The sequence below is a fragment of the Melanerpes formicivorus genome, unplaced genomic scaffold (genome assembly GCF_026170545.1).
Source record: "Melanerpes formicivorus ecotype bairdi unplaced genomic scaffold, bMelFor1.0.p_v2 SCAF_67, whole genome shotgun sequence".
NCBI lineage: Eukaryota > Metazoa > Chordata > Aves > Piciformes > Picidae > Melanerpes > Melanerpes formicivorus.
Genome location: NW_027142419.1, coordinates 193,048 through 220,824, shown reverse-complemented (window position 1 = coordinate 220,824; position 27,777 = coordinate 193,048). Strand labels below are relative to the sequence as shown.

Here is a 27,777-nt window from a genome sequence, read left to right as displayed (position 1 = left end):
ACCAGGGGATAGGATGAGAGGAAATGGCCTCAAGTTGCACCAGGGGAAGTTTAGGTTGGAGATTAGGAACGATTTCTTTGCTGCCAGAGTGGTCAGGCATCGGAAGAGGCTGCCCAGGGAGGTGGTGGAGTCCCCATGCCTGGGGGTGTTGAGGAAGACGTGGCCATGGCTCTGTGGGACGTGGTTTGGTGGCCAGGGTGGTGTTGGGTGGATGGTCGGGCTCGATGATCTTGGAATCATAGAACCATTACGGTTGGAAAAGACCTCTAAGAGCCCTTTGAGAGACCTTTTCCAACCTTAACGATTCTCCGAGTCTGTGACCTCCCGGGAGAGGAGAAGAACGAGCCCGGGGACGCAGCCGCGGCTCCCGCTGCCCCCCGCACCTCCCGCAGCCGGCGGAGCCCCGGCGGGGCGGTCCAGCGCTCCTCTCCCTCCCCCCTCCGTCCCTCCCTCCCTGCTTTCCCCTCCTCTCTCGCTCCCCCCCCAAGCTCCCCCCCCAAGCCCAACCAGCCCCGTCCCGCCCCGATTGTGCAATCGGCGGGGCCGGCGGCACCGCCCGGAGCCCGGCACCGGGGGGAGGGAGGCGGCAGCTCCCCGCCCGCCCCGGCAGCCGCCGGGCACCGCGGGGCTGTAGCTGCCCGCTGCCCGGATCCCATGGGATGTGCCCGCCGTCGCCTGGCCGGTGAGTACCCCCTCGGCTTTGTGTGCGTGTGTCCTCTTCTCCAGCACCCCCCGGACCTGCTGCTGAGCACCACCAGAGTTTTCTACCTCTTTCCCTTCCCCTCCTGTTCCCCCCCCCCCCGCAACCCCCAGCTCCCGCCCCCGGTAATTGATGGCCGGAGGATGAGGGCTTTGCCACGGGCAGAAATCAGTTGCAGATGAGGAGGACTTCACGGGGTGGGGGGGAGGAGGAGGTGGGGAGTGTGTGTGTGGGGGGGGGGGGGTGTGTGTGTGGAGGATCTGCTGTGCAAATCCTTCTGCTATTTCCACCGCTGCTTTAGGGCAAAGAAAATAAAAGGAGTGGGCTGTGTGTGGAGCCGCGCTGCGTGGGTCAGACATCTGCGGGGCAGAGCAGAGCAGAGCAGAGCAGAGCCCTCCCCGGCTGCTTTGGGGTTCGGACAAAAGCGCAGAGAAAAGAACGGGAAGGTTTGGTGCATGGATTCACCACAGCTCCTGGGGACGTGTGCTGGAGGAAGGATCTTCCTGACGGCAAAGCAGTAAAACTTTTTTGTTAGTCGGAAAGTTGCGTGCCGGGGATGGATTTCCATCCTCCCTCTCCTGCGAACGGTTCGGTGCTCACTGGGACATCACAAAGGTTTAGATCCGGTTTCTCTCTACCTGCTTCTTGAGGCATAACTTCCCCCCTTGAGTTTGCCCGAGGATTTGGGGCGAGTTCTGTTTGTGGCAGACAATAATCTCTGCCTTTCATGCACCGTGGGGATTTTCTCCTCTTCTCTGAGAGACGTTCCGGGCACGGAACATGCTTCAACTCATTTCCAGGCTGCATTAAAGTTGATCCAGACAATCCCTTATTGCCTCCTAACATTTCTCTGATGAGGACACCCCTTAAGCCCTGCTCCACAGCCCTCTTTTTTGCCTGTAAGCTCACCTCCATTCCGTTCCAGACTCAGCCTTTGTGAGGTTCTTGTGGATTCGGGGAGCGCGCCGTAGCTTTGCCACGCAGGGTTGGTTGTGAGGGTGTTTGGGGTGGGAAAATCTGCACCTGGAACGAGTGGGGAAAGATCCTTGACATATGGTGAGGTCCATTTCCCCCCCCATCCTCCTAAACATCTAATATCCTCTTTGCCATGTCCAACCAGCCCTAAGTGCTGGGCACTTGTGCTTTTGGGAGGCAGCCTCCCGTTCGCAAACCGCAGGATGGGAAATGGAATTTGCCTCTCGGTAAGAAAAATCCCAAGTGTGTGCAAACAGCCCCGAGAAGAATCCAGGCTCCTTGGCATGACCTCTTCTGTGCCAAATTCCAGCTCGGGGAGTTTGTGGTCTTGCAAAGAAACAAAAGCAAACCAAACCAAAAAACCAGGGCAAAGGAGCAGAGCCTTCCTCGGCGCCCGCTTGGCTTTTCCGCAGCGAGGAAAAGAGTCCAGCTGGAGGGAAGGTTGGGTGCCTGGGAAGCACAGGATTGGGCCCCGGGCCAAAAGGCTTCTAAAGTAGCCTTGAAGACCTGCTTGTGTTGGAGTAACGTTGCAGGTGGTGTGTGCTGGCACTGCCAAGGTCGTGGCGAGTCGGTGTAGTCGTGGGAAACCAGCCCGAGAAGCTCCTGGGCAGCTCTTCCTGCCGGGCTCGGTGCTGCTCCCATTGAAGCACTTCCACTGGCTCCTGTATTGTAGGCTGCAGTCACCCCTGGGGCAGGCAGAGCTTGAGGGATTGCTCCATCCTAGGGCCTTGGATCCTTCTCTTTATATTTTGGAGTCTGCTGGGGGGAGAAAAAACCCAAACCAAACACCCAACCAACCTCTCAGGCTCAGAGATCCTCTGTGGCAAAGCAAGGAGCAGGGATCCCACGGATCCAGCACGGCTTAGGGCAGAGAAACTCCTCAGCCTCAAAGCAGACTCTTAAAAACCTGAGTGGCTGCTCAAATGGTGCTGCTGGGGGAGGATTTGGGCTGGAAGGAGGGGTGGTCTGAGCTCTGTGCCTCCCGTTAGCCCTGCAGGAGCCGGGCTTGCCGTTTCCCCAGACCTTTGTTCCTCACGCCGCGCTGCCTGGGGAGGGAGCGACGCGGGGTGGTGATGGTGGTGGTGGTGGTGGGGGCCAGGCCTTTCCTGGGTGTAAATTAGCTGTGATGGCTGGAGCAGAACAACCCCAACACTCTTTTCTACCAGTTGTGGAGCTGGGCTGCAAACCCCTCTTCCCCCCACCCCACACACACACACACACTGCACGTTGCCAAGATTTCAATCCTTCGGAGCCGCGTTTTGGAAGTGGTGTCAGGATGGGGCCCGCGTGTTGGTCACTCTCTCAGAGGAGGCTTTAAGCCTCTTGCTGCTCTGATCTGGAGCTCAGATGCCTTGGCCAGGGAGGAGGAAAGATGAAGCATTCAGCTTGTGGTTTGATTTAGTTGTGGTTGCTGGGCCTGATCCTGCAGATTGAGGAGGGAACAAGTCCCGGTGGTGCGTGAGGTCAGCCCCCAGCACCGTGGGGGTGTCAGTTGGGATGCACCAGCTGAGCTGTGAGCTGTTGCCTTCCCCCTCCAGAAGCCTTTTCCCCTGCACAGCCAGGTGGGTCTGTGCTTTGGTGTTGAAGCTGAGTGCCGTGGGTGCCTGACACAGACATTGGGTTTGGTATCCTCAAAGCTGGCGCAGAGGAAAGCAGAGATGAAAAGAAGGGGGGGAAAAAAGCAGCGCTCGAGTCCGCTGGGTTTGCACTGCAGGGGCCAGGATGTGACCCAAGCAGGGAGTGAAGGGGAGAGGGAACCTGCAGGAAGGATCCTGCACCGCCAGGGAAGGACCCACGGCGTTGGCTGCAAAGCCTTTTCCCCTTCCCTTCTTTCCCCCTCTTGCTCCAGCAGCTGGGAACCTGATCCTGCGAGCTCAGCCCCGCTGCGTGGGCCGGGGCTGGATGTTTCCGTGCCAGTTTGGTCATGGATGACCAGGCAAGGCCTGGAGCCGCGCTTGGCATCCCTGCCGCCTCCCGTGGCCGTCCTGGTGGCCACTGCTACGTCCTGGAACTGGTTTTATCTGGTTCCAGTTCTGCCTGTTTTGAGGCAGACGAGCAGTGCCAGATTCTGATCTCATTTGCACCACTGGAGTCACTCGGAGGAGCCGGTCCCAGGTTACCTCACTCTAAGTGAAAGCAGAGCTGGGGACTGCTGGGAGAAGCCTCCCCCGGGGACATGGCTGCTGCCTGCCTGCCTGCCTGCGAATCCAACCCTTGGGGCCTTTCCCAGAGCCTGGGAGGGTTTTGCCAGCAGCCCCACGAACGCTCTTTTCACCCAAAGAGGAGGGGAGAGGCTGTGGCTGGGTCAGAAGGGGAGATGGTGCTGCCACGGTGGCCTCCAAAGCGAGCCGAGCGCTTCGGGGAGACGCTGTTGGCGAGCGGTGGTGGTCGGGCTCTGGGGTCAGTGAGCTGTGGTGGAGGAGAAGACAACTCTTTTTTTCCATGCTGGGTGGGAAGCTGCTGCTTGCAGTGGTCAGGGATGGCTTTGGGGAGAGCAGCCCAGCTGGAGAGCAGCAGCTTTTGCCCTCGTGTGAGATTTTGAGGGGGCTTTGGATGCCCTCTTGGACGCCTGTGGTCCTCCTGCGTGGCTGGAGGTGGCCGTGCTGGGTGGCTCTGCCTGCTCTGCCACAGCCAGCATGTGGGAAACACCAGCTCCAGGGGAAGCACAGGAGGGAGCTGAGCCTCCTTCAGGTCCAGACATGCGAGCAGAGCCTCTGGCTGAGAGGCTGCTCACAGCTGGCTTTCAGAATGCCTCCTTCTCATCTTCTCTCAGAGACGACCTACCGCTGGGGACTGCTGGAGCCCCAGCATGGGGCAGGCTGCTCTGTCCTTGTGCAGGGGCTGACCCTCCAGCCTCTGCCTTGCCCCAGTTTATTGAGCCACCCCAGCCCTGCTGCTCCCCAGAACTGCCAGCAGCTGGGGGCTTCTTTTCCAGCTCCCCAACACAGCTGAGCCTTGCTCCCACCCTGCTGCTTTTAGGGGCTGTGGAGCCCCACGGTTCGAGCAGGCACTGGGGGAATCAGAGAACTCTTTGGCTTGGGAAAGACCTCTAAGATCAACCCATCACTGCTGTGGCCATTTAACCATGTCCCCAGGTGCCAGGGCCACGTTTCTTAGAGGCAGTGGGAGGTGGTGTGGGGCCAGGCTGAGCTCTGATGCTTTTTGGCTGATGCATTTCCCTGGCCCTGGTTGTTCTTAGTGCTGAAGAAATGAAGCAACCGAAATAAATCACCAGAAACCATTTATGTTACTCCTGCCTCCTCCACAGGCCAGTAGGGCATCCCTTTGCCAGCAGGGCTCCTTTAGGATCCCATCTAAGCCCTGGCTAAGTCCACAGGTCGCTTTCCAAGGACTTTGATATCACCAAAGGAGCTTGGATGGATTTTTTCCTCTCACCAGATGAGTTGCCGGAGTGCTCTGTGCACCAGCACAGAGCCAGGTTTCAGCTCAGCCCCCAAGGTATCAAAGCTTTTGAAGGGGTGGCCAAAGCAGGGGAAGGGAGAGGGCTTTCAGAAACCTGCTGCTCTGCTTTGCTCTGTTTCTGCTTTATTTCTGTGGATCACCCAACCCTGCTGGGGTGGAAATGAATATGTTAGGGGAAGGGGAGCTCGAAGGCTCTCCTTGAAAGGAGTCAGAGGCAGCCAGAAGCACACTGAGAAGTGACACAGCTTTTGCTCCACTGTCCCAGAGGTTTTGTGCACTTTGAACATCAAGTCTTCTCCTGTTGCCATTGTTCCTTTCCCAGTTTCACAGCTCAGCAAAGCAAGGCTGAAGCTCCCAGCTCAGGAGAGGCTTCTCTGCTTGGTTAAGCTCTCCTCTGGCTTGCTGTCCTGAGGAATCATAGAGCCAATAAGGTTGGGAAAGACCTCAGAGCTCAGCAAGTCCAACCTGGCACCCAGCACCTCCTGACAACTAAACCATGGCTCCAAGGGCCACAGCCAAGCCCCTCTTGAACACCTCCAGGGATGGGGACTCCACCACCTCCCTGGGCAGCACATTCCAATGACCAATTACTCTCTCTGGGAAGAACTTTCTCCTCACCTCCAGCCTAAACCTCCCCTGCCACAGCTTGAGGCTGTGTCCTCTTGTTCTGGTGCTGGGTGCCTGAGAGAAGAGACCAACCCCCAGCTGTCACCTCTAGACACCTTCAGTGCTGAGTTCTGCTCCCTCTCCCTGGTGAGGTCGTTGTGACAGCAGTCACAGAACCACAGAATGGGTTGGGTTGGAAGGGACCTTAAAGATCATCCAGTTCCAACCCCCCTGCCATGGGCAGGGACACCTCCCACTGGACCAGAGGCTCAAGGTCTTGTCTAACCTGCCCTTGAACACCTCCAGGGAGGGGGCAGCCACAGCCTCCCTGGGCAGCCTGTTCCAGTGTCTCCCCATCCTCACTCTGAAGAATTTCTTCCTCATCTCCAGTCTAAGTCTCCTCTCTTCCAGCTCAAAGGCAACCCCCCTTCATCCTGTCACTCCAAGCCTTTGTCCTAAGTCCCTCCCTAGCTCTCCTGTAGCCCCTTCAGGTACTGGAAGGCTGCTCTGAGGTCTACCTGGAGCCTCCTCCAGGCTGAAGAGCCCCAGCTCTCCCCTAGGGGAGGTGCTCCAGCCCTAATCAGATTCATTTAGGGCTGTTGCAGGCACAGCAGCAGGCTCCAAAGAATGTTGTGCTTTGTGCTTTCCATTCTCTTGCAGCCAAATTAAAACCTGTCAAGTTTTAGCTAAGTGCAGATGTCAGCAAAGGGAGAAGTGTTGGGGAAGGACAAGCAGAGAAGGAAAGCTGTTGTTTGGGTAGGGGTTTGGGGGTGGGTGCTGCAGCTCTCCCCCTCCCTGGGCAGCCTGTGCCAGTGCCTGACCCTTTGAGTTGGGATCCCTAAGGGGCAATTCCCTGTGGTGTCTGGAAGTGAGGAGAAAGTTCTTCCCAGAGAGAGTTGTTAGCTATTGGAATGTGCTGCCCAGGGAGGTGGTGGAGTCCCCATCCCTGGAGGGGTTCAAGAGGGGATTGGATGTGGCACTTGGGCTGTGGTGACAGGTTGGACTCGATGATCTTTGAGGTCTCTTCCAATCTTGGTGATTCTGTGGTTCTGTGAAATCCTGTGTCTGAGGAGAGCCATGTGCTGGCTCTTTCTGGGACAGGTACAGACAATCACAGAGCTGTCAGGGTTGGAAGGGACCTCAAGGCTCAGCCAGCTCCAACCCCCCTGCCATGGGCAGGGACACCTCACACTCCAGCAGGTTGCTCACAGCCACATCCAGCCTGGCTGCAAACACCTCCAGGCAGGAGGCTTCCACCACCTCCCTGGGCAACCTGTGCCAGGCTCTCACCACCCTCCTGGGGAACAACTTCTTCCTCACATCCCATCTCAATCTCCCCACTTCTAGTTCTGCTCCATCCCCCCCAGTCCTATCACTCCCTGACAGCCTCAAAAGTCCCTCCCCAGCTTTCTTGGAGCCCCATGCAGATCCTGGAAGGCCACAATGAGGTCTCCTTGGAGCCTTCTCTTCTCCAGCCTGCACAACCCCAACTCCCTCAGGCTGTGCTCACAGCAGAGCAGCTCCAGCCCTCTGCTCCTCCTCGTGGCCCTTCTCTGGACACCTTCCAGCCCCTCCAGAGCCTTCCTGGCACAGAGGCTCCAGACCTGGCCCCAGAGCTCCAGCTCTGGTCTCAGCAGAGTGGAGCAGAGGGGCAGAATCCCCTCCCTGGCCCTGCTGGCCACACTTCTCTTGCTGCAGCCCAGGCTCTGCTTGGCTCTCTGGGCTGCAAGTGCTCCCTGCTGGCTCCTGCTGAGCTTCTCCCCCAGCACCCCCAAGGCCTTTTCTTCAGGGCTGCTCGCATGTTTCTTTCCAATTGCCACCAAATCAGCCACTTACTGTGGCTTTGCTTCCTTTTTGGTGCCCAAGCCACCAGCTGGCTTTCAGCATTCCCGGCCACCTGCAAGGAGATTGCTCCTGGCCACCTCCACGCTCGGGAGCGATCCCACCCGAGTCCTTGGGGAGCTTTGTCTTCTCCAGGCAGCAACCCTCCCACCTTGCCCTGCAGCACAGTGTCCTTGGGTGACTCCCCCACCAGGCAGTGCTGTCCTGGCCTGACTCCCACCTTCCCTGCCAGCACCTCCCCATCGAGGAAAGTGCTCTGCAGCGTGTGGGGCAAGGGCTGCTGGCAGCCACCCCCACTCCTTCTGCCCCAGCAGCCTCTTCCCTCGAAGGAGGTCTGGCATTCCAAAGACCTCCCTGTGCTTTCCCACCCTTCCCCACACCCATCAGCTCACTGCAGGTGGTGCTCCCCCTCTCTCTGCTGCTACAGGCAGGGCAACTGAGGCACGGAGCAGCACACCTTGGGGGCCTCCTCTTCACCTGTGCTCCAGCCTTCCTCAGCAGAATGGCACAAATCACTGCTTGGACACAAAGGCAGGACCTGGGCCTGCTGGGGCTCACATCTGACACCAGCTTAGGGGTTCTCCTGGCAGCTTGGTGTGGTGTAGCTTGAGAGCCAGGCTGGCTGGGGAGCCAGCTCCATCAGGCAGGAGAGGGAGACAGGGGAGGAAAGTGGAGATCCCAGCTCTGCTGGGTGGGAATCCAGCTCCATCAGGCAGCAGAGGAAGGTGGAGATCCCAGCTCTGCTGGGTGGGAATCCAGCTCCATCAGTCAAGGAGAGGAAGGTGGAGATCCCAGCTCTGCTGGGTGGGAATCCAGCTCCATCAGTCAAGGAGAGGAAGGTGGAGATCCCAGCTCTGCTGGGTGGGAATCCAGCTCCATCAGTCAAGGAGAGGAAGGTGGAGATCCCAGCTCTGCTGGGTGAGAATCCAGCTCCATCAGTCAAGGAGAGGAAGGTGGAGATCCCAGCTCTGCTGGGTGAGAATCCAGCTCCATCAGGCAGCAGAGGAAGGTGGAGATCCCAGCTCTGCTGGGTGGGAATCCAGCTCCATCAGTCAAGGAGAGGAAGGTGGAGATCCCAGCTCTGCTGGGTGGGAATCCAGCTCCATCAGGCAGGAGAGGGAGACAGGAGAGGAAGGTGGAGATCCCAGCTCTGCTGGGTGAGAATCCAGCTCCACCAGACAGCAGAGGAAGGTGGAGATCCCAGGTGTCATCCAGACCAGGAGCTGACACTTTGTGTTGGTCTTGCTGAGATGTCATGCACAGAAAGCTGGGAAAGACCTCCCAGGTCATCCAGCCCTGCCCTCAGCCCACCACCATCACCACCTCATGTGCCCCTCACCCAGGAACTTGCATCCCTGCCTCAGGCACCGAGGCCAGGCTGTTTCCCAGCTCCATGCCTCATTTCCCTGTGCTGCAGTGAGGAGTTGCCACCCTTCCTGGGGGGGCACCCACAGAGCAGAGTTTGGAGAGCTCTCCAGGCTCTCTTGTCTCTCAGAACCCCCAGATGCTGCCTGTGTGGCCCTGAGCACAGCCTACCTGTGCCTGTGGCTTTTCTGAGCTTGGCAAAAGCTGCAAGATCCTGGATAAGGGCTGGGGGGGGGAAGCCTATAAATAGATTCAGCTGCTCAGGAAACGTTCTCCCTGTCCACCTGCAGGCTTGTCTTGGATTATGGGGTAAACTTCCCGCTGGAAAAGGAGGGTAAAACTGATTAGATCTGTTTTATTTCCCTCCAGAAGCGTTTGCTTGCCAAATGGCTGGGAGCAGCTGGGGGCTGGGAGCAGCTGGGGGCTGGGAAGGTGGCCTCCGAGGTAATTCCCCTGATTGCCCTCCTCCGGGCTGCTGCAAGCACCGAGATTGTCCCCAGCTGCTCCCAGCCTTCGGCAGACACTGGCCTGCCTGGGGGGGCTCCTGAGGGAGCCCAGGACCGCTGGGATTGGGAGGAAGGAGCGATTCTAGGTGATCCAAACCATCTGAGTGTGCTGCCAGCTGGTTGATAGAGTGGAAGGGACCTTAAAGATCAGCCAGGTCCAAGCCCCCTGCCATGGGCAGGGACACCTCCTACCGGCCCAGGTTGCTCAAGGTCTCATCCAGCCTGGCCTTGAGCACCTCCAGGGAGGAGGCAGCCACAGCCTCCCTGGGCAGCCTGTGAGACTGGAGCCCAGGGAGGCTGGAGCAGTTCCAGAGTCTCCCCACCCTCACTGCCAACAATCTCTTCCTCATCTCCAGTCTCAGTCTCCCCTCTCCCAGCTCAAAGCCATTGTCCTCATCCTGACACTCCCAGCCCTTGTCACAAGTCCCTCCCCAGCTCTCCTGGAGCCCCTTCAGGTACTGCAAGGCTGCTCTGAGGTCTCCCTGGAGCCTTCTCTTCTCCAGGCTGCACAGCCCCAGCTCTCCCAGCCTGTCCCTGTAGGGGAAGTGCTCCATCCCCTCTGACCATCTTCATGGCCTCCCCTAGTCCCTCACCAGCAGCTCCATGTCCTTCAGGGTGCTGAGCACTGCTATCCCCCAAGCCCTGGTGCTCAGCCTGGAGCAGCCCCCAGGCCACATCCCCATGGTGTTCCAGCTCAAAGCCATTGTCCCTCGTCCTGGCACTCCCAGTGGCTCACTGCCCTCGCTGTAAAGAACTCCTGTCTCCAATCTGGGCTCTCTGGGGGCTCAGCCATCAGCAGGACTCCCTCCAGGCTCTCTGAGCCGGGCAGGGAAGCTGAGCTGATAGGGCCGAGAGCCGGCAGCCTGGGACGCTTGGCCCCTTGGGGATGGAGACAGCCGGGGCCGGGGCCGTGGGGCAGCTGCGGCTGGGAGCTGTGTTTGCCTCCGGAGCCTGGGATGTGCCGGGCTCGGGGGCTGAGTCATCTGAGCTCTCCAATGCGTGCCGGGGGGCTGGCGGAGGAGGAAGCTGCCCGGGGGCTGAGACCCCCGGGGGCTGATGGCTCTGCCGGAACCCAGCTGAACTTTCTGCTTGAGGAGCTTTGGCTAGCGGGGAGGTGGGGGGGAGGCAAACAACAAGTGCTTTGCTTGTGGAGAAGAGAAAGAAGCCCCTGTGTGTGCGGGGAAGCGCCGGCCAGGGCCGGGGTCAGCGGCGGGGAGCGCAGCCTTGCTGCTCCGGGGGCCGCAACGTGTAATTTAGCTTGTCACCGAGGAATGCGCTCAATGCCTGCCTTCAGCCGGGGCGAGGGGGGGTTTGCCAGCCTGCTCGGGTGCCTATTCTTCCTTTCTGCCTGCCTTCCCCTCTCGGCTGGGGCTGGGGGGGTGGCTGAAGGCGCCCGGTGCTTTTGTCTCCCCGCCCTGGGGCTGCTGTCAGATGAATGGGTTTAGCGGCAGCGCTGCTCGCATGGTTGGGTTGAGCTCCGGCAGCAGCCTGCCTCCAGCCCCAGCTCCCTCCCGAAGCTCAGCTGCGGCAGATGTTTGTGCTAGGTGCTGCTGCAAACCTCCTGGGCTTGTTGAGCCTGGAGCAGGGGAGGCTCAGGGCAGACCTCATTGCTCTCTGCGGCTTGTTGCCTGCTCCTTGCTCCTGGCACAGCCAACATCAGGAGAAGTGTGGCCAGCAGGAGCAGGGAGGTCATTGTGCCCTGTGCTCAGCACTGCTTAGGCTACACCTCGAGTCCTGTGCCCAGCTTCGTGTGGGAAACGATGAGGAGCCTGCTCCTTGCTCCTGGCACAGAGCTTGGGGCAGTGCTGTGGGTGGCTGCCTGCCCCACAGCTCCTTGGCAAGAGGCAGAGCAGTGTGCCCACCCCTGGGTGGTGTTTCAGGGAGCCCTCCTGGCCATGGAGCTCCAGTTTTGGGCCCCTCAGTTTCAGAAGGACATTGAGAGACTGGAAAGTGTCCAGAGAAGGGCAAGAAAGCTGGGGAGGGGTCTGGAGCACAGCCCTGGGAGGAGAGGCTGAGGGAGCTGGGGTTGCTTAGCCTGGAGAAGAGGAGGCTGAGGGGAGACCTTCTTGCTCTCTCCAACTCCCTGAAGGGAGCTTGGAGCCAGGTGGGGGTTGGTCTCTTCTCCCAGGCAGGCACCCAGCCCCAGACCAAGAGGACACAGTCTCAAGCTGTGCCAGGGGAGGTTTAGGCTGGAGGTGAGGAGAAGGTTCTTCCCAGCAAGAGAGATTGGCTATTGGAATGTGCTGCCCAGGGAGGTGGTGGAGTCCCCATCCCTGGAGGTGTTCAAAGGGGGCTTGGATGTGGCACTTGGAGCCATGGTTTAGCTGTCAGGAGGTGTTGGGTGCCAGCTTGGACTTGCTGAGCTCTGAGGTCTTTTCCAACCTTATTGCTTCTATGCTTGTGTGTTTGTGTGATTACCTTCCTAGCAATGTGGCCCTCTGGGTTCCAGAGTGTTCTTGGAAGGGGGAAAACCACCATGGGCATGTGGCCTGGGGGCTGCTGGAGGCTGAGCATCAGGGCTTGGGGGATAGCAGTGCTCAGCAGTGCTCTGAGGGAGCAGCCCAGATGCTCAGGGCTGATCCTCCAAGCCTCTGGCGATGGCTCTGCCCTGAGCAGAAACACCTCCAGGCAAACCGAGGTCCCAGGGCAGCAGGGCTGGCAGCACAGCCAGTTTGTCTCTTTGCTGTGGGGCAGAGACAGCTCAGAAACCTGGAGGGGGTGAAAAGAAACAGCCCCCGGCCAACCACCTTTCTCCAGCCCCCAGCCACCACCTCTCTTGGGGCAGAAGGAAATTGCTCTTTAGTCGGGCATGTGGAACTGAACTTGTGTCCTGACTCCAGAGGAATTTCAGCTGCTCCCCAGGGGGCTGTGATTGCTCTTTGGGTCACATCCCAGCTCTGATCTCCGGGCTTGCCTTTGGGAGCAGGATTCCTCAGCAGGGAGCTGCTGGCATTTGAGGAATGAGTGATGCTGGTTTCAGAAGAGCAAGCAAAGCAAGAGTGTGTGTGGGGAGCTGCCCCGGGTGCTCCTGAGCAGAACCTGCAGCATTTCCCCCCTGCAATGGAGAAAAAAGGGTTAGGAACTGGCTGGAGGCTGAGCCTAGAGAGTGGTGGGGAATGGTGCCACAGCCAGCTGGCAGCCAGGCACCAGTGGTGTGCCCCAGGGATCAGTGCTGGGCCCCAGCCTGATCAATATCTTCACTGATGATTTGGAGGAGGGGATTGAGTCCATCAGCAGTGAATTTGCAGCTGACACCAAGCTGGGGGCAGGAGTTGAGCTGTGAGAGGGTAGCAGAGCTCTGCAGAGGGACCTTGCCAGGCTGGGCAGATGGGCAGAGTCCAAGGGCAGGAGATTGAACACATCCAAGTGCCAGGTGCTGCACATTGGCCACAGCAACCCCAGGCAGTGCTACAGGCTGGGGGAAGAGTGGCTGAGAGCAGCCAGGCAGAAAGGGACCTGGGGGTAGTGGTTGACAGCAGCTGAACATGAGCCAGCAGTGTGCCCAGGCGGCCAAGAAGGTGTGCTGAGCTGTGATGGTTCCTTTGTCACCAGGAAACAAGAACAGTCAGCAGAGACTCCACCTCATTCCTCTAGAGATCCTGGGGCCAGGGAATGAGGGTGCTGGCTGCCCTGGGCTGCAGGATGGGATGGGGAAGCATCTCTGTGCTGTGGGGACAGGCTGAGGGAGCTGGGGGTGTGCAGCCTGGAGAAGAGGAGGCTCTGGGCAGACCTAATAGCAGCCTGCCAGTACCTGGAGAGGAACTACAGGAAGGCTGGGGAGAGACTGTGTGCAGGGACAGGACCCCAGGGGCAATGGCTTCAAACCAGAGCAGAGCAGAGTGAGATTGGATGTGAGGAAGAAGCTCTTCACTATGAGGGTGGTGGAGCACTGGGACAGGCTGCCCAGGGAGGTGGTTTGGGCTCCAACCCTGGAGGTGTTCAAGGTGAGGCTGGAGAGGGCTCTGGGCAGCCTGATGTAGCTGGGGATGTCCCTGCTGAGTGCAGGGGGAGTTGGGCTGGGTGAGCTTTGGAGATCCCTTCCAACCCAGAGCATTCTGTGACTCTATGACTATGATTCTATGACTATGATTCTATGATTCTCTGATTCTGACTCTGATTCTCTGATTCTGATTCTCTGACTCTGACTCTAACTCTGATTCTCTGACTCTGACTCTGATTCTCTGACTCTGATTCTCTGATTCTCTGACTCTGATTCTCTGATTCTCTGACTCTGATACTCTGATTCTCTGACTCTGATACTCTGATTCTGACTCTGATCCTCTGACTCTGACACTGATTCTCTGACTCTGATTCTCTGACTCTGATTCTCTGATTCTCTGACTCTGATTCTCTGACTCTGATTCTCTGACTCTGATTCTCTGACACTCTGACTCTGATTCTCTGACTCTGACTCTCTGACTCTGACTCTCTGACTCTGACACTGATTCTCTGACTCTGATTCTCTGACTCTGATTCTCTGCCTCTCTGATCCAGAACCAGGAGGTTTGGCTTAGTGCAGGGCTAACAGAGCAAACCCTGCCCCACACTGACCTTCAGACACCCGGGGCCAGAGCTGCTAGGTGCTTCGCAGGCCGTGGGGAGGAGCAGGGTGGTCCTCCAGCTGAGGCTGCGTTGGTGGAGGTGGTGCAGACAGGCTGAGCAGCCAGGGCACCACCCAGCTGGGAGTCCCCAGGGCAGGGCTGCCTGGGTCAGCAGTGTCTGATAAACAAGACGATTTTCCTCTCCTCTTCCCAGCAAGTGTCAGAGGGCCAGGCCCAGGAGCCATGGGAATCCACGGGAGGCTTGCCAGTGTGGGCTTTGGATCCTGCTCTGCCTGAACAAACAGGAGGGCAGTGGCTCTCAGATGCCTTCTTGGAGCCTGCCTCTCACTCTGACTCCATCCAAACCCCACAAAGGAAAACATGGCCCTGCTCCTCTGATGCTTTTCCATCTGCCTGTCCCCAGCGACTGGGAGAGGTTGGGGCAGGCACCTTGGCTCGGGAATCCTGCGTGGGATTCCCCCCGGGGGGGTGGGGGTGGTGAGAACCTCCCCTGCTGACCACCTTGGAGAGGGAGGATTGTGCCTGGGCTCCCCCTCCTTCTCCTCGGAGTCACCCTGTGCTGGGTTTGGGTGGCTGCAGGCAAGTAAAAGCTGTGCTGCCCTCTCCCGTGGCTTTCCAGCCCCTGGGTCGAGGTTTCCAGCCCCTGGGTCGAGTTTTCCAGTCACTGGGTCGAGGTTTCCAGCCCCTAGGTTAAGGTTTCCTGTCCCTGGGTTGAGGTTTCCAACCCCTGGGTCGAGGTTTCCAGCCCTGGGTTAAGGGTTCCTGTCCCTGAGTTGAGGTTTCCAGCCCCTAGGTTAAGGTTTCCTGTCCTTGGGTCGAGGTTTGCAGCCCCTGGGTCGAGGTTTCCAACCCCTGGGTCGAGGTTTCCAACCCCTGGGTCGAGATTTCCAGCCCTGGGTCGAGGTTTCCAGCCCCTGGGATATGGTTTCCAGCCCTGGGTTAAGGGTTCCTGTCCCTGAGTTGAGGTTTCCAGCCCCTAGGTTAAGGTTTCCTGTCTCTGGGTTGAGGTTTCCAGCCCCTGGGTCGAGGTTTGCAGCCCCTGGGTCGAGGGTTCCAGCCCCTGGGTTGAGGTTTGCAGCCCTGGGTTAAGGTTTCCTGTCCCTGGGTTGAGGTTTCCAGCCCCTAGGTTGAGGTTTCCATCCCCTGGGTTGAGGCTTCCAGCCCCTGGCTTGAGGTTTCGAGCCCCTGGGTTGAGGGTTCCAGCCCCTGGATCGAGGTTTGCAGCCCCTGGATCGAGGTTTGCAGTCCCTGGGTCGAGGTTTGCAGCCCCTGGGCTGAGCTTTCAAGCCCCTGGGCTGAGGTTTCCACCTCTTGCTGCTGCCTTGCAGCGACACCTGGTGCACATTTCCAAGAGGAGGAAGAGTTCCCTGCCCAGAGGAGGAGGCTCCCTGCCCGGGAATGGTCCTTTTGCTCCAGCAAGGCTTGCAGCGAGGCCACCTTTGGGTTTGAAGGTGGGGAGAAAAAGGAGTTGGGGAAGTGATGATTGAAAAGCTGGAGCTGAGCTGGCACCGAGAGCTCCCAGGCAGAGCAAACCTCTCCCCTGGGAGGGGATTCTGCCCCTCTGCTGTGCTGGGGCAGCTCTGGAGCCCTCAGCACAGCCAGGGACCTGTTGGAGCAGGGCCAGAGGAGGCCACAGCAGTGCTGGCAGGGCTGGAAGCCCTCTGCTGGGAGGCTCCAGGCTGGGAGAGTTGGGGTTGTGCAGCCTGGAGAAGGCTCCAGGGAGACCTTCTGGTAGCCTTGGGGAGATCAGCAGGCTGGGGAGAAGCTTTTTCTCAGGACCTGCTGTGCCAGGCCAAGGGGGGATGGTGTGGAACTCAAGAGGAAGATTTGGAGTAGAGAGAAGGGAGAAATGTTTGCCCCTGAGGGTAGTGAGAGCCTGGCCCAGGCTGCCCAGGAGCTGGGAGGTGTCCAATGGCTGGCACCATCCCAGGTCAGGTTCTTTGGGGCTCTGAGCACCCTGCTGTAGTTGCAGCTGTCCCAGCTGGCTGCAGGAGGGTTGGACTGGGTGAGCTTTAAAGTTCCCTTTCCAACCCAAACCATTGCAGGGTTCTGTGAAGTCTGTTCCTTCCTCAAATAAAAACAGCTCTGTGCCCTGCAGCTTCTCCAACCTGGCTCAGCCTGGGGTGGTGACACTTCTGTTTTCCAGACTTCTCCTGGGCCAGCTTTGTGTGGGAAGTGATGAGGAGCCTGCTCCTTGCTCCTGGCACAGAGCTTGGGGCAGTGCTGTGGGTGGCTGCCTGCCCCACAGCTCCTTGGCAAGAGGCAGAGCAGTGTGCCCAGCCCTGGGTGGTGTTTCAGGGAGCCCTCCTGGCCATGGAGCTCCAGCTCTGGGCTCCTCAGTTTAAGAAGGACATTGAGAGACTGGAAGGTGTCCAGAGAAGGGCAAGAAAGCTGGGGAGGGGTCTGGAGCACAGCCCTGGGAGGAGAGGCTGAGGGAGCTGGGGTTGCTTAGCCTGGAGAAGAGGAGGCTCAGGGGAGACCTTCTTGCTCTCTCCAACTCCCTGAAGGGAGCTTGGAGCCAGCTGGGGGTTGGTCTCTTCTCCCAGGCAGGCACCCAGCCCCAGAACAAGAGGCCACAGTCTCAAGCTGTGCCAGGGGAGGTTCAGGCTGGAGGTGAGGAGAAAGTTCTTCATTGAGAGTTGTTAGCCTTTTGAATGTGCTGCCCAGGGAGGTGGTGGAGTCCCTGTCCCTGGAGGTGTTCAAGAGGGGATTGGATGTGGCCCTTGGAGCCATGGTTTAGCTGTCAGGAGGTGCTGGGTGCCAGGTTGGACTTGCTGAGCTCTGAGCTCTTTTCCAAGCTCATTGACTCCATGATTCCATTCTATGGAAAGCATTCAGGGGGCAGAAGGAATCCCTAGGAGTTGTCTGCAGGCCAAATGTGTTTAGCCACGTTGCTCTCATTAGTTACTTGCACTCTAATTGGTGCAAATTCAAGGGCTAAACCTCTCTGCCTGCCTCAAACCCAGACCTGCAGAGCCCAGCTGCCCTCACCCAGGACCTGTGGAACTCACAGGAGCAAGTGCTGGGAGGATTGGGCAGGCAGGGCTGGGAAGGTGGTGTTGTGCTGAGCTGTGATGGTTCCTTTGTCACCAGGAAACAAGAACAGTCAGCAGAGACTCCACCTCATTCCTCTAGAGATCCTGGGGCCAGGGAATGAGGGTGCTGGCTGCCCTGGGCTGCAGGATGGGATGGGGAAGTATCTCTGTGCTGTGGGGACAGGCTGAGGGAGCTGGGGGTGTGCAGCCTGGAGAAGAGGAGGCTCTGGGCAGACCTAATAGCAGCCTGCCAGTACCTGGAGGGGACCTACAGGAAGGCTGGGGAGAGACTGTGTGCAGGGAGAGGACCCCAGGGGCAATGGCTTCAAACCAGAGCAGAGCAGAGTGAGATTGGATGTGAGGAAGAAGCTCTTCACTATGAGGGTGGTGGAGCACTGGGACAGGCTGCCCAGGGAGGTGGTTTGGGCTCCAACCCTGGAGGTGTTCAAGGTGAGGCTGGAGAGGGCTCTGGGCAGCCTGATGTAGCTGGGGATGTCCCTGCTGAGTGCAGGGGGAGTTGGGCTGGGTGAGCTTTGGAGATCCCTTCCAACCCAGAGCATTCTGTGACTCTATGACTCTGTGACTATGATTCTATGATTCTATTCTCTCTGATTCTCTGATTCTGGTTCTCTGATTCTGATCCTCTGACTCTGATCCTCTGACTCTCATCCTCTGACTCTGACTCTGATCCTCTGATTCTGATCCTCTGACTCTGATCCTCTGACTCTCATCCTCTGACTCTGACTCTGATCCTCTGATTCTGATCCTCTGACTCTGATCCTCTGACTCTCATCCTCTGACTCTGACTCTGATCCTCTGACTCTGATCCTCTGACTCTAATCCTCTAATTCTGATCCTCTGACTCTGATCCTCTGACTCTGATTCTGATCCTCTGATTCTGATCCTCTGATTCTGATCCTCTGACTCTGACTCTGATCCTCTGACTCTGATCCTCTGACTCTGACTCTGATCCTCTGATTCTGATCCTCTGACTCTGGTGCTATGATTCTCTGACTCTATGATTCTCTGACTCTATGATTCTCTGACTCTCTGATCCAGATCCAGGAGGTTTGATGGACTGATTCCATGGTGCCATGATTCCATGGGAGGACTTCTCTGTGCTTCTTCAGAGTGGAGGGATGGCTCCAGGCCCTCTGAGCTTCCTGCTGATGCTTCTCTCTCTGTCTCCAGCTGCAGGGTTGTGGCAGAGCTGGCCATGATGCTATGGTTTGTGGTTGGAGCCCTGCTGCCAGCGCTGCTCCTGGCTGCACCACCCCCCATAAACAAGCTTGCCCTCTTCCCAGACAAGAGTGCCTGGTGTGAGGCCAAGAACATCACCCAGATCGTGGGGCACAGCGGCTGCGAGTCCAAGTCCATCCAGAACAGGTACAGACACCCCCAGGGCAGGGCTGGGGCCAGCTGCTTGCCCTCACAGCAGATCTGAGCACTGCTCAGGAGCATCTGGAGGGGTGGGGGGCAAGAAGTGGGGGCCAGGCTCTCTGTGGTGCTGGGCAAGGAGCAGTGGATACAAGCTGGAAGCCAGGAGGTTCCACCTGAACAGGAGAAGAGCAGCCCCAGAGGGGAGCTGAGCAGTGCTCAGCAAGAGCTGAAGGCTGGGGGGCAAGAGGCTGGGGGCAGACTCTGCTCAGTGGTGCCCAGGGACAGCCCAAGGGGCAGTGGGCACAGACTGGAAGCCAGGAGGTTCCATCTGAACAGGAGCAGAGCAGCCCCAGAGGGGAGCTGAGCAATGCTCAGCAAGAGCTAAAGGCTGGGGGGCAAGAGGCTGGGGCCTGACTCTGCTCAGTGGTGCCCAGGGACAGCACAAGGGGCACTGGGCACAGACTGGAGGAGAAAGTTGTTTGGTGTGAGGGTGCTGAGCCCAGGAGCAGGCTGCCCAGAGAGGTTGTGGAGTCTCCTGGTGTGGAGACTTTCCAGCCCCATCTGGATGTGTTCCTCTGTGCCCTGCCCTAGGGGATCCTGCTCTGGCAGAGGGGTTGGAGGTTGTGGAGTCTCCTCCTCTGGAGAGCTTCCAACCCCCCCCTGGGGCATTGTGCTGCTGGGCAAGCTGCTGTGGGTGCCCTGCTGGAGCAGGGGCTTGGTCTGGAGGAGCTCCAGAGGTCCCTCCCAACCCCTACCATTCTCTGACTCTGTGATTTGCCACCAGAGTGGCTCTGGGGACTGGCACAGGAGCAGCCAGGCACAGCCTCTCTCCAGCTGCCTCCTTGTGTGGCTTGGTGGAAGGTCCAATCTGCCTTCCCTGGGGCGAGCAGGCAGCCCCTGCTGAGCCCTCACCCCTCCTCTTGTCTCTGCAGGGCCTGTCTGGGGCAGTGTTTCAGCTACAGTGTCCCCAACACCTTCCCTCAGTCCACAGAGTCCCTGGTTCACTGTGACTCCTGCATGCCAGCCCAGTCCATGTGGGAAATTGTGAGTATCCTGCTGCCCCCTGCCCAGCCTGCCTCCGGGGCTCACAGCTCCCCCTGCCCCCACCTCAGGGCAAGTCCTCCTCCTTCCCTGAGCTTTCCCCTCTCCTGGGTTCCTCCCAGGCTGTCTCTCAGGTGTCTGGAGATGCCTGGCTGGAAGGGGCTGCAGCAGCAGCACATAGTAGCATAGGATCATAGAATCAGTCAGGGTTGGAAGGGACCACAAGGCTCAGCCAGTTCCAACCCCCCTGCCATGGGCAGGGACACCCCACACTAGATCAGCCTGGCCAGAGCCTCAGCCAGCCTGGGCTTAAACACCTCCAGGGCTGAGGCTTCAACCACCTCCCTGGACAACCCATTCCAGGGCTTCACCACTCTCATGGGGAAGAACTTCCTCCTCCCCTCCAGCCTGAATCTCCCCACCTCCAGCTTCATTCCATTCCCCCTAGTCCTATCACTCCCTGAGATCCTGAGCAGTCCCTCCCCAGCCTTCCTGCAGCCCCCTGCAGATCCTGGAAGGCCACAATGAGGTCACCTGGGAGCCTTCTCTTCTCCAGACTGAACAGCCCCAACTCCTTCAGTCTGTGCTCACAGCAGAGCAGCTCCAGCCCTCTGCTCATCCTCCTGGCCCTTCTCTGGACACCTTCCAGCACCTCCACATCCCTCTTGTCATAGGGGCTCCAGAACTGGAGGCAGGACTCCAGGTGGGGTCTCCCCAGAGCTGAGCAGAGGGGGAGAATCACCTCCCTTGCCCTGCTGGCCACACTTCTGCTGCAGCCCAGGCTCTGGTTGGCTTTCTGGGCTGCAAGTGCACACTGAGAGCTCCTGGGGAGCTTCTCCTCCCCCAGCACCCCCAAGGCTCTCTCCTCAGGGCTGCTTTCCAGCCAGTCCCTGCCCAGCCTGCATTTGTGCCTGGGATTGCCTCCAGCCAGCTGCAGGACCCTGCCCTTGCTCTTGTTGAACCTCCTGAGGTTGGCTTGTGCCCACCTCTCCAGCCTGCCCAGCTCCCTCTGGATGGATCCCTTCCCTCCAGCTGTCTGCTGCACCACACAGCTTGGTGTCAGCAGCAAACCTGCTGAGCATGACTGCAGGCTGAGCACAACTGCAGGCTGAGCACGACACAGCAAGGGGGAATGTTGCTGCTGGAGAGGCTTCAGAGGAAGGTCACAAAGGTGATCAGAGGGCTGGAGCACCTCTGCTATGGGGACAGGCTGAGAGAGTTGGGGTTGGGCAGCCTGGAGGAGAGAAGGCTCCAGGGAGACCTTGGAGCAGCCTTCCAGCACCTGAAGAGAGCTGAAGGAGAGCTGGGGAGAGACTTTTGACAAGGGCTGAAGGCTCCAGGGAGACCTCAGAGCAGCCTTCCAGGACCTGAAGGAGGCTGCAGGAGAGCTGGGGAGAGACTTTGGAGAAGGGCTGGGAGTGCCAGGATTGGAGAGGATCCTCTCAGGGGAGACTGAGGCTGAAGATGAGGAAGAAATTCTTTTCCAGTGAGAGAGTGGAAGAGGCTGCTCAGAGAAGTGGACACCTCCTCCCTGGAAGTGGCTGAGACCAGGCTGGATGAGGCTTCAAGCACCCTGGGCTACTGGGAGGTGTCCCTGCCTGTGGCTTGGGGGGTTTGGAACTGGATGATCTTTAAGGTCCTTTCCAACCCAACCCATTCCCTGATTTTATGCTCTCCAGGCTAAAACTCTGCAGTGAGAGCTCAGACAGAAAATACTTTGGGGAAAAATGTTGATTCTTTGCATAGAATCAATAAGGTTGGGAAAGGCCTCAGAGCTCAGCAAGTCCAAGCTGGCTCCCAGCACCTCCTGGCAGCTAAACCATGGCTCCAAGGGCCACATCCAAGTCCCTCTTGAACACCTCCAGGCACAGGGACTCTACCACCTCCCTGGGCAGCACATCCCAATGGCCAATTCCTCTTTCTGGGAAGAACTTTCTCCTCACCTCCAGCCTAAACTTCCATTGGCACAGCCTGAGACTGTGTCCTCTTGTTCTGGTGCTGCTTGCCTGGGAGAAGAGACCAACCTCCACCTGGCCACAACCTCCCTGCAGGGAGTTGGAGAGAGCAAGAAGGTCTCCTGTGAGCCTCCTCTTCTCCAGGCTAAGCAACCCCAGCTCCCTCAGCCTCTCCTCCCAGGGCTGTGCTCCAGACCCCTCCTCAGCTTTCTTGCCCTTCTCTGGACACCTTCCAGTCTCTCAATGTCCTTCTGAAACTGAGGAGCCCAGAGCTGGAGCTCCATGGCCAGGAGGGCTCCCTGAAACACCACCCAGGGCTGGGCACACTGCTCTGCCTCTTGCCAAGGAGCTGTGGGGCAGGCAGCCACCCACAGCACTGCCCCAAGCTCTGTGCCAGGAGCAAGGAGCAGGCTCCTCATCACTTTCCACACGAAGCTGGGCACAGGACTCGAGGTGTAGCCTAAGCAGTGCTGAGCACAGGGCACAATGACCTCCCTGCTCCTGCTGGCCACACTGCTCCTGATGTTGGCTGACTCTCTGCTGGTCCTACCCCTGCAGGGGGGGACAGGGCAGGCAGCGTGTCCTCACTGTGCCCCCTTGCTGTGCCCAGGTGACGCTGGACTGCCCTGGCAACGAGGAGATCCCCAGGGTGGACAAGCTGGTGGAGAAGATCCTGCACTGCAGCTGCCAGGCCTGCGGGAAGGAGCCCAGCCACGAGGGAGCTCTCTTCAACGTCTACCTGAACGCCGAGGAGAACCTGGCCGCCGAGGGGCCCGGCCCCCACCACTATGCCCACCCCCAGCAGGAGCTGGAAGAGCCTCCTGCCCCCGGCCACCACCACCACCAGGAGGAGGAGGGCGAGGAGTGACCTGGCCCCTGAGGACTGTGCCTGCGGCGTGGGCAGAGGGGCTCTGCGTGTGCCGGTGGGCTGCCTGCCGGGGGGCTGCCTGCCGGGGGGCTGCCTGCGTGCCGGGGGGCTGCCTGTGTGCCGGGGGGCTGCCTGCCGGGGAGGGGGCTGGGGCTCGGGGAGGGAGGGGGGGGGGGAGGGGAGGAGGCTTTCCTGTCTATCAGCTCCCCTCAGGCTTTGCTCCACCGCCCCCTCCCCGCCCCGGGGCTGGAGGAGCCCTCTGCGGCAGGGGCTGAGGGGCGGCCGTGGGGCTGGAGCTGCCGGGGGGGGAGGGGAGGGCTGCAAACCCACTTGCACATCATAGTTCTAATATATTGAGAGGAGCAGGAGCTGGGCTGCCTCCCCCAGCCCTGCTGAGGAGCCCTTGCTGGCTCCTCCTGGGCTCAGCTCTCGTCAGCAGCTCACACCTGGGGTGGAGGAAGGAGGGCTGCAGCCTCCACCCCTCCCTGCTGGGACCAGCAGCATCCCTTCCTCTCCCTGCCTGGGCTCAGTCTGGACGCTCTGTTCCTCCTGGCACCATCTGGACCTTCACCCTGCCCCAACCCCCCCTGGATTTGGTAGCTCTTGGGGAGCCTTCTGCCCCAGGGGCTGCGTGCCTGAGGCTGCTGGAAGCTCGGTGGGGAGAGCCCTGCGCCTCGGTGGTGCTCAGAGCCACCACGGAGCTACCTGGGGCTGAGGGAGCTGCATCCTGCTGTGGGGCTTCACATCTCGTGGCCCACAGGGGAGGGCCCAAGAGCAGGCTGGCTGCTGGGCTGCTCTGGGTGGGAGCCAGCCCCTCTCCCCCTCTCCCTGCTGCACTTTAATGGTGGTGGAGGGAGAAGGGGGAGCCGAGGGCTGGGATGCTGATGTCCCTTTGCAGGGCAGGCTTGGGGTGGGGTGAGGGGGGGGGGGACAGCCCTGGGCCCCTCCTGCTACCCCTTTCTCTCTGCTGTATAAAGCTGATTTCCTTGGCACTGGCCTGACAAGAGCTTCCAGAGCTTGTAATCCATGCCTCCCCCCCTCCTTGCCCCAAGGTTTGGTTGGGTTCTTTTTGGTTGGTTGGTTGCTTTGTTGGCTGTTTGGTGTTTGGTGTTTTAATCCCCCCCTCCCCCTCCCCCCTTAAATAAATTAGTTGTGGTTCCACTCCCCAGGGCTTTGCTGCCTCTCTGGGGTTTTGGCAGCAGGCAGCCCAGTGCTGAAGGGGCAGGGGCTGGAGGCACAGAGGGGACAGCAGTAGAGGGCAGGGGATTGGGATGCTGCCTTCAGCTTTCTGCTTTCCATCTGGGGAGAGGAGGAGCAGGAGGAGGGGAAGGAGGAGGAGGAGGGGGAGCTGCTAAAAGCTTCTTTGCTGGGAGGGTGCTGGAGTCCTGGAGCAGGCTGCCCAAAGAGTTTGTGGAGTCTCCTTCTCTGGAGACTTGGGATGTTCCCTTCAGCTTTCTGCTTTCCATCTGGGGGGAGGAGGAGGAGAGGGGAGCTGCTAAAAGCTTCTTTGCCGTGAGGGTGCTGGAGTCCTGGAGCAGGCTGCCCAGAGAGGCTGTGGAGTCTCCTTCTCTTCAGACTTGGGATGTTCCCTTCAGCTTTCTGCTTTCCATCTGGGAGGAAGAGAAGGAGGAGGAGGAGAGGGGAGCTGCTAAAAGCTTCTTTGGTGTGAGGGTGCTGGAGGCCTGGAGCAGGCTGCCCAGAGAGGCTGTGGAGTCTTCTTCTCTGCAGGCTTGGGATGTTCCCTTCAGCTTTCTGCTTTCCATGTGGAGGAGGAGGAGAGGGGAGCTGCTAAAAGCTTCTTTGCTGGAAGGGTGCTGGAGCCCTGGTGCAGGATGCCCAGAGAGATTGTGGAGTCTCCTTCTCTGCAGAAGAGGTTGTGGAGTCTCCTTCTCTGCAGACTTGGGATGTTCCCTTCAGCTTTCTGCTTTCTATCTGGGAGAAGGAGGAGGAGGAGGAGAGGGGAGCTGCTAAAAGCTTCTTTGCTGGGAGGCTGCTGGAGGCCTGGAGCAGGCTGCCCAGAGAGGTTGTGGAGTCTCCTTCTCTGGAGCCTTTCAAGCCCCATCTGGCTGTGTTGCTGTGTGACCTGCCCTGGGGGATGCTGCTCTGGCAGGGGATGAGCTCCGGAGGTCCCTTCCAACCCCTCCCCTTCTGGGATTCTAAAGGGAAAACCGACCCCAAGCACTGAACATCTGGGCTGCTCGTGGAGCCTGCAGGCCAGCTGTGCCTGGGCTCGGGGTCCCACCTCGCCGCAGCCGGGGGGTTTCAGTGGGTTGTTGCCACTGGTGTGGGTGGGAAGCGTGTGGGGTCCCCGCGGCGCCGCGCAGCCCTTCCCGGCGCTGTCGCCGTTAGGTGGCGCTGTTGGTCCGCTGTGGCATCCAGATGTTGATGGCCTTCAGGAGTGCCTCTGGAGAGGAGGAATCACACACAGAATCACCCGGGTTGGAAGAGACCTCAGAGATCATCAACTCCAAGCTGTCACCACAGACTAGACCGTGGCACCAAGTGCCACATCCAAGCCCCTCTTGAACACCTCCAGGGATGGGGACTCCACCACCTCCCCGGGCAGCACATCCCAATGGCCAATTCCTGGGGGTGTGCAAAACCTCTGGAGATGAGCAAGGAGGCTGCAGAGGCTGGGGTGCAGCAGGGAAGCTGCAGAGGCTGGGGTGCAGAAGGGATGCTGCAGAGGCTGGGGTGCAGCAGGGAAGTTGTAAAGGTTGGGGTGCAGCAGGGAGGCTGCAGAGGTTGGGGTGCAGCAGGGATGCTGCAGAGGTTGGGGTGCAGCAGGGAAGTTGTAAAGGTTGGGGTGCAGCAGGGAGGCTGCAGAGGTTGGGGTGCAGAAGGGATGCTGCAGAGGCTGGGGTGCAGAAGGGATGCTGCAGAGGCTGGGGTGCAGCAGGGAAGTTGTAAAGGTTGGGGTGCAGCAGGGAGGCTGCAGAGGTTGGGGTGCAGCAGGGATGCTGCAGAGGTTGGGGTGCAGCAGGGAAGTTGTAAAGGTTGGGGTGCAGCAGGGAGGCTGCAGAGGTTGGGGTGCAGCAGGGATGCTGCAGAGGTTGGGGTGCAGCAGGGAAGTTGTAAAGGTTGGGGTGCAGCAGGGAAGCTGCAGAGGCTGGGGTGCAGAAGGGATGCTGCAGAGGCTGGGGTGCAGCAGGGAAGTTGTAAAGGTTGGGGTGCAGCAGGGAGGCTGCAGAGGTTGGGGTGCAGAAGGGATGCTGCAGAGGCTGGGGTGCAGCAGGGAAGTTGTAAAGGTTGGGGTGCAGCAGGGAGGCTGCAGAGGTTGGGGTGCAGCAGGGATGCTGCAGAGGTTGGGGTGCAGCAGGGAAGTTGTAAAGGTTGGGGTGCAGCAGGGAGGCTGCAGAGGTTGGGGTGCAGCAGGGAGGCTGCAGAGGCTGGGGTGCAGCAGGGAAGTTCTAAAGGTTGGGGTGCAGCAGGGAAGCCGCAGAGGCTGGGGTGCAGCAGGGATGCTGCAGAGGTTGGGGTGCAGCAGGGAGGCTGCAGAGGCTGGGGTGCAGCAGGGAAGCTGCAGAGGTTGGGGTGCAGCAGGGATGCTGCAGAGGTTGGGGTGCAGCAGGGAAGCTGCAGAGGTTGGGGTGCAGCAGGGAGGCTGCAGAGGTTGGGGTGCAGCAGGGAGGCTGCAGAGGCTGGGGTGCAGCAGGGATGCTGCAGAGGCTGGGGTGCAGCAGGGCTGAGCAGGAGCCGTGTCCTGGGGCTGCAGCGCCACTGCCTCGCTCGGCGCCAGCCTGGCCCCAGCTGGGATCGTCTGTGCCGGGCAGGCTGCTACAGCGTGGGCTCGGGCTGGGCTTTCTTGCTTGTTCCCAGCACAGATGGGCTGAGGAAGTGGAAGCTTTGTGCCGGGAGAGCTCCTCTGAAGGAACCTCCTGCTGCGATCAGAGCCTGGCCTGTGCGCTCTGCCCCGGGGCCGCCTGCCAGCGCTGGAGCAGAGCTGCCCTGGGAGGGGAGGCTTGGCTGGGAGCATCCGAGGGGAGATGAATCCTGGGGAAGCAGAGGGAGGGCAGATCATAGACTCATAGAATTGTCTGGCTTGGAAGAGACCTCAAGGCTCAGCCAGTTCCAACCCCCTGCCATGGGCAGGGACACCTCACACCACAGCAGGTTGCTCACAGCCACCTCCAGCCTGGCTGCAAACACCTCCAGGCAGGAGGCTTCCACCACCTCCCTGGGCAGCCTGTGCCAGGCTCTCACCACCCTCCTGGGGAAGAACTGCTTCCTAACATCCAAATGCTGTGTGCAAGCTCCCAGGAGAGCTTGTCCCAGTACCAGTGACAGCAGCTCTTTGCCAGGGAGCAGCTTGCCAGTGGCAGGGAGGTGCTGAGCTGCCTGTGGGCTGTGGCCAGGCACAGAGCTGAGCCCTGCTTTGCCTCTTGCCTTGCCCAGAGCCCCCCTGAGCTGCCCCTTCAGCCACTGAGGCAAGCATGGCAGAGCCTGGAATGGGACATCTCCTACCTCTCTGGGCAGCCTGGGCCAGGGGCTCACCTCTGTCACTGTCAAAATGTCTTCTTTACATCTAGCCTCCATCTCCCTCCCCTGTTTAGTTTCAAAACATTAAAACCTGCCTTAAAACGAGGTCCAGATCCTCCCATTGGCCCTGCAGAAGCTTCTCAGCTGCAGCAGCTCTCCTGGTAGAGGTTGGAAGGGTTGAGGAGAGGCTGAGAGCCCTGGGGGTGGTTAGTCTGGAGAGGAGAAGACTGAGAGGGGATCTCTGCTCCTTCCCCTGCACTGCATTCCTGGACACATCTGCAAGGGATGATCATGGTTGGAAAAGACCCCAGGGCTCATCAAGTCCAACCTATTACCTTCTAACACCTCCTGACAACTAGACCATGGCCCCAAGTGCCACATCCAAGCCCCTCTTGAACACCTCCAGGGATGGGGACTCCACCACCTCCCTGGGCAGCACATCCCCCTGGCCAATTCCTCTTGCTGAGAAGAACTTTCTCCTCCCCTCCAGCCTAAACTCCCCCTGGCACAGCTCTGCTCTGCACAGGAGGTGATGAGATTGAGTAGAGCTTGGTAAAGAGGCCAAGCTCTGCCCCAGGGTGGGGTCCTGGGCAGCAGGCTTGAGGCTGGTGGGGTGTGCAGCATGCACAGCTGGAGCTCACCCTCACATCTGCAGCAGCAGCAGCCCGAGGGAAGCACTGTGATGAGGGCTTTGGAGGTGCCATGGGGAGGAAAGAGCAGCAGCTGGCCCTGTGACCTCAGGGCTGGGTGCCAGGAGCACAGGCAGAGGCAGACAGATGGCTCTGGGTTTGTGCTGGAGTCAGTGCCCTCAGCTCTGCTCACCCCCCAGCAGAATCAGCTGCCATTCATTTGGGGGGAAGGGGAGGGAACCACCTTTTGGCAGCTGGCAAATGGAGGGAAAAAACCCCCAAACCAGTCCCTGCCAAGCACCCTGAGGTGCTGGGGCTGCAAAGTGGAGGTGGGGGCAGGGGATACCTGATGGCCCTTCAAGATTCAGAAGTGTCTTCTGAACTAGAAGGGATGAAGCAGCCAGCAGGACC

At 59.5% G+C, this 27,777-nt stretch overlaps 1 protein-coding gene across 1 annotated transcript; it reads left to right on the top strand.

The window, feature by feature from the left end:
* Nucleotides 1-533: 533 nt before the first annotated feature.
* NBL1 (NBL1, DAN family BMP antagonist) lies at nt 534-23,419 on the top strand. The gene is made up of 4 exons (XM_068162706.1): nt 534-682; nt 18,206-18,400; nt 19,327-19,438; nt 22,001-23,419. Exons 1-4 carry the CDS (start codon nt 660-662, stop codon nt 22,256-22,258), a joined length of 588 nt encoding a protein of 195 aa, XP_068018807.1. The 5' UTR covers nt 534-659; the 3' UTR covers nt 22,259-23,419.
* Nucleotides 23,420-27,777: the final 4,358 nt, after the last annotated feature.